The 5784-nt window shown below is 43.6% G+C and overlaps 1 protein-coding gene across 1 annotated transcript; it reads right to left on the minus strand.

The window, feature by feature from the left end:
* Positions 1-1860: 1860 nt before the first annotated feature.
* Positions 1861-5205, minus strand: LOC113257501 (cationic amino acid transporter 3-like). The gene is given in 4 exon segments (XM_044385393.1): positions 1861-2319; positions 2575-3653; positions 3656-3829; positions 5142-5205. Coding segments are annotated over 4 exon segments (1776 nt in total).
* Positions 5206-5784: the final 579 nt, after the last annotated feature.

Here is a 5784-nt window from a genome sequence, read left to right on the forward strand (position 1 = left end):
GGTTCCAATCCTCCTGTGCATGCTCTGCTGTCCCCTCACACAGCCAAGGCTCAAACTACACAGCCTGATCAGTGTGCTCTGAATACGGCTTCCTTTTCCTGTGGTTTTTCTCCTGGTGTTCTCTCTACCTACAGTCTCTCCCTGACGTTTGTGGCAAATCCTATCCCCGAAGAGCCAACTCAAATGCCATTCCTGTACAATGTCTTCTCTAATTTCACCAATCAACCCTCACCACTGTGCCAGCCACAAATAATCATCCTCCACTCTGAAGTCCCAAGACACTTTATTTGTATATTACTATGACATCACTTTCTACTTTGTGTCACAGCTATGATTTACCCCTTGTATTAGAATATCAGCTTCTTAAGTGCTGGGACCCTTTTCCATATTTTTGCTTTTTTTTTTTTTTTTTTTTTTTTTTTTTACTGAAGTATATGAACATACAGAGTTGTTATATTACTCTCAGGTGTACCATACAATGATTCACAATTCCACACATTTCTCAGGACTCATTAAGATTAGTGTACTCTTAATTCTCTTTATGTAAATCTCCCATTCCCCTATACATCTCCCCTTTGGCAACCACCAGTTGGTTCCCTGTATTTAGGAGTCCGAGGTGGGTTTTTTTGTTTGTCTCAATTTCTTCTTTTTATTTATTTTTTTTATTTGTTAAATTCTGTATAAGAGTGAAAACGTATGGCGTTTGTTTTTCTCATATTTCAATTAGCTGACATATTTCAATTAGCATTATACCCACCTGGTCCATCCATATTGTAACAAATAGCAAGATTCCATTTTTCTTTATGGCTGAGAAATACTTTATTGTATATACATATACCCCACATCTTCTTTATTCACTATTGACGGATACTACAATTGCTTCAATACCCTGGCTATTGTAAATATTGCTACAGTAAACATAGGGATGCATGTATCTATTTAAATTCATGTAACTAAATGCTTTTGCACAGAAAAGGAAACCAACAACAACAACAACAAAAACGCAACCTACTGAATGGGAGATGATATCTGCAAATGGTATATCAATAAGGGGTTAACACTCAAAATACACAAAGAACTTACACAACTCAATACAAAACAACAACAACAACAACAAATAATCCAATTAAAAAATGGGCAGAGGACCTGAATAGATATTTTTCCAAAGAAGACATATAGATGGCCGACAGACACATGAAAAGATGCTTAGTATCACTAATCATCAGGGAAATACAAATTAAAACTGCAACCAGATATCACTTTATACCTGTCAAGACAGCTAAAATCAAAAAGACAAGAAAAACAAGTGTTGCCAAAGATATGGAGAAAAAGGAACCCTCATGCCCTGCTGGTGGGAATGTCAATTGGTTCAACCACTGTGGAAAACAGTATGGAGGATCCTCAAAAATTTAAAACAGCACTACCATATGATCCAGTATTTCTGCTACTGGATATTTTCTTAAGTAATCTCTACAGCCAATGTGGGGCTCAAACTCAGCAGCCTGAGATCAAGAGTCATGTTCTACTGACTGAGCCAGGTAGGCACCTCTTTCACTACTGGATATTTAATGAAACGCAAGGAAAACACTTTTTCAAGTTTTTTTTTAATACTAATTTTGTAAAAGCCAGTAAGCAGCTATAGACACAATTGAAAAGTAGAAAGGAAAAGAAAAGGAGACAGAGCAAAGACACATCCTTCTCTGTATCATAAATATGGACCTCTATTAGTGTTCCCCCAAGAATATCTCATAGGAGCCCCAGATTTCCATGTGGTCAATGGTACTCTCCATTATTGTGTACAGGACCAGACTGCATTCAGGTGTGATGATATCAAACCAGTATGTACTGGCACTGCTGAGTTCAAGGTCTACTGTTTGGGCCCTTAAGGCTGTGATGGATCTTAGAACCAAAGTAGATAGCAAACCCAATCAGCATAGAGACACCAAACTGGCCCCAGGTGGCAGCTGTCATCTGCATCATGAGGTAAACATTCACAAAGATGCTCAGGAGTGGGAGGAGAGGCAGAGCAGGGACTTTAAAGGGAAGGGGAGTGGAGCTCTGTGGCTGTCTCCAGATGACCCCAGTGATCCCGGTGATGAGCACCAGGAGCAGCACGACCACTGTGATTGGACCTGGGTCTCTAGAAAGCAGACCTGGCCAGTAGGCCAGCGCCAGGCAGAGAAGAGTCAGCAGCAAAGCAAGCAGTGAGGAGCAAACATAGACAACCTGGCCAGAGAGTGGAGTGGGGGTGGGGCTGCCTGGAAAAAATAGTGCTTGTAGAGTCAGCTTCTCTGCTACAGGTATGTTCTCCTTCCGCACCTGCGCTTCATTTTCCCCATTCTCCACCTGCACCTGGGCTTTATTTTCCCCATTCTCAGCCTGCACCTGAGCTTCATTTCCCCCATTCTCCTCCTGCACCTGAGCTTCATTTCCTCCATTCATCCTCTCAGGCTCACAACTGAGGATGAGAACACAAGTAGCTTCATTTCCTTCATTCTCCTCCTGGACCTGTTCTTCATTTCCCCCATTCTCCTCCTGCACTTCTGCTTCTGTTTGCTCATTATGCTCTTGCACCTCTGCTTCATTTTCCTTGTTACTCATCTCCGGCTGATACCTGAGAATGAGAACACAAAAAGCTACCAGGGAATAAGATATCAGGGTCCCAATTGACCTCAAGTCCAGAAGATCAGTGAGTCCAAAGAAGAATACCATGATTGCTGCAATAGTGACAAAGATCACAGTGGCCACGATGGAGACATATGTGCCGGTGTGGATCCTGGCAAGGACAGGGAACAGGAGGCGATCCTGTGCCATCATGTGTATCACCCAACGTATGGGGAACGTAAAGCCCCAATAAACACTGACAAAAATACCACAGAGGAATGCAAAAGAAACAACATAGTAAGCAGGTGCCCAGTCAATATGGAGAAATGCCTCAGGCAAGGTGCTCCCAGGTTGAAGCTGGTAGTAAGGCACCATGAGTGTAAGTGCTGCAGAGACACCAAAATACAACAAAAAGCAGATGAAATGTGAAATCACAATGGCCATCGGGATGGAACGCTGGGGATTGTGTGATTCTTTGACTCTGGTAACAATAATGCTGAAACCTATAAATGCATAGAAACAGGTAGCTGATCCCCGGAGAATCCCCTGGAAGCCAAAAGGCACAAATCCTCCAGAGCCCAAAGGGCCCAAACTAGAGGTGTCATTGAGTCGAGCCTTTACGTAGTCCTCTTCTGTGAGCTTCCAGTTGTGCAGGTCCCCTTTAATGAAGCCAGAGATGATGACAAAACTGAGAACCAAATGTTTCACCAATGTGAACATTTTGAAAACTATGAAGAATGCATGATCACTCAGATCTTCAATCTCTGTGAGCAACAACAGAAGGACCATAGCAAAGTAGCCTAGATTGTCTGCAAAGAATTGGGGAACATGATGTGAGATGGTCTCATGCAGGGTCTCAGAGATCCGGTTCCTAATCAAGTTGACAAATGTTAAGATCCAGGCCTGGATCACAATAACTGCCTCAGCAACAAGGGAGAGGATAAGGTTCCAGCCAGTGATGAAAGCCCAGAGTTCACCTACAGTGACGTAAGTGTAGAGATATGCTGAGCCAGAATGGGGAACCCAGGCACTAAACTCTGCATAGCACAGCCAGCCAGCAATGAAGTCAGGCCCGCCACCAAAAAGCAGATCACAATGGATGGTCCTGCTTGATTGCCAGCCACCTCACCAGCCAGGAAATACACACCAACACCCACTGTGCGGCCCACACCCAGGGCCACTAAATCCAGAGTGCTCAGGCTTCTGCCAATTTCAAACTCAGACACTGTTCTCCAGCGGACGTCTGTGTACCAGCTTTTGACCAAATCTGCGAAGTGCCTGACACAGCATTCTAGCTGGAATTGGAGATGATGCTAAGGATCAGGGAGCTGTAGCAAGCCCAGGGAGCCAAGGGTGTTGGATCTGGTTCAGTGAGGCTGAGTGAAGGCAAGTTGGACTGGGGCTGCTGAGGTCCCTTGTTCAGGCTTCAAAGCTGCTGCTCCATATTTCCTCTGGTAAATGCTTCCTCCATAATGCCTGGGGAAACAATAAATATTTACTGAACAATGAGGTTCAACCAACCAACTGAAACTCAAATTCATATGTAACTTGTTGCAGCTCAATACAGAAAATGACACCAAAAGACACCCATAGAAAAATCAATCCTGCTTTACCCCAGAAAAATTACCAAAATTCTGCTTTTTTAAAGGCTCAATGCCCAGCATGGAACCAAACATGGGGCCCAAAGTTACAACCCTGAGATCAAGACCTTAACTGACATCAATGGTCGGACTTTCAACCGACTGAGCCACCCTGGCACCCCAACATTCTCCTTTTTTACACACCACATGAAACTCAAAACCCATTTGAGTTCATAAGTCATGTAGCTTCCTGTACTAACTAGGCGGTAAGACACAATGGGCATGAATGTATTGTGCAAGAATTCACACGTGGATGTGTGCACGGTGCTTGAGCATGAGTTATGATACATTAATTCATGGACTAAAGGGCATCATTGCAATTACAGAACCATTTTTTAAAAAATATATATCATCAGGGGCACCTGGGTAGCGCAGTCATTAAGCATCTGCCTTCAGCTCAGGGCGTGATCCCGGCGTTCCGGGATCAAGTCCCACATCGGGCTCCTCGGCTGGGAGCCTGCTTCTTCCTCTCCCTCTCCCCTGCTGTGTTCCCTCTCTCGCTGGCTGTCTCTCTGTCACATAAATAAATAAAAAATCTTAAAAAAAAAAAAAATATATATATATATATCATCAGAGTTTTAAATACAAATGTTGGTTCTCAGTCTTAAAACTCTTAGCCCCAAAATCTGCTACCCAAGGTTAAATGTCACTTTGGCCCCCTTTTTCCTCATTCTGCATCATCCATTTAGATGTACCGATAGCCAAGAATCTACAGTCCTCCCCTTCCCTTTACCCACGTAGGCCCACAGAAGCACTGTGAACAGAGAGGAAGAAGGAGAAAGGAGCAGGGCCTTCATAACCAACCAGGAAATACACACCAACACCCACTGTGCGGCCCACACCCAGGGCCACTAAATCCAGAGTGCTCAGGCTTCTGCCAATTTCAAACTCAGACACTGTTCTCCAGCGGACGTCTGCGTACCAGCTTTTGACCAAATCTGCGAAGTGCCTGACGCAGCATTCTAGCTGGAATTGGAGATGATGCTAAGGATCTGAGAGCTGTAGCAAGCCCAGGGAGCCAAGGGTGTTGGATCTGGGAAGGAAACACTGGAAAAATAAGGGCAGCAGCCAACCCATTATCCGTGACTGAGAAGGGAGAGGAGACAGAAAGACTATTTTGTGAATTCTGACATTCAATAAACCTCACACAAAGCACCCAGAAAAAATTCACTACCTTTTTTATACCCATAGTTATGACAGTATGATAGGTAGGGAGAAAAGAAATGAGTTACCTAGCTCAGTAGCTATCAACAAAAACAATTCCTTCTGTCTCCTCCCTTTCGGGGATCCAGGAGAGAAGGTGAGCTCACTTCTGCAGACAGTCTCTTACTGGCCACACTGTGCTCTATACTACCCTGCACCATCTGTGATGTCAGCTGCCAGGGGCCTGGAGAAACTGCCCTGCGAGCTTGTTTCATTTTTATTTTTATTTTTATTTATTTACTTATTTTTTAAAGATTTTATTTATTTATTTATTTATTTATTTATTTATTTATTTATTTGACAGAGAGAGAGAGAGAGCCAGCGAGAGAGGGAACAC

Source organism: Ursus arctos, unplaced genomic scaffold (assembly GCF_023065955.2).
Source record: "Ursus arctos isolate Adak ecotype North America unplaced genomic scaffold, UrsArc2.0 scaffold_26, whole genome shotgun sequence".
NCBI classification, from domain to species: domain Eukaryota; kingdom Metazoa; phylum Chordata; class Mammalia; order Carnivora; family Ursidae; genus Ursus; species Ursus arctos.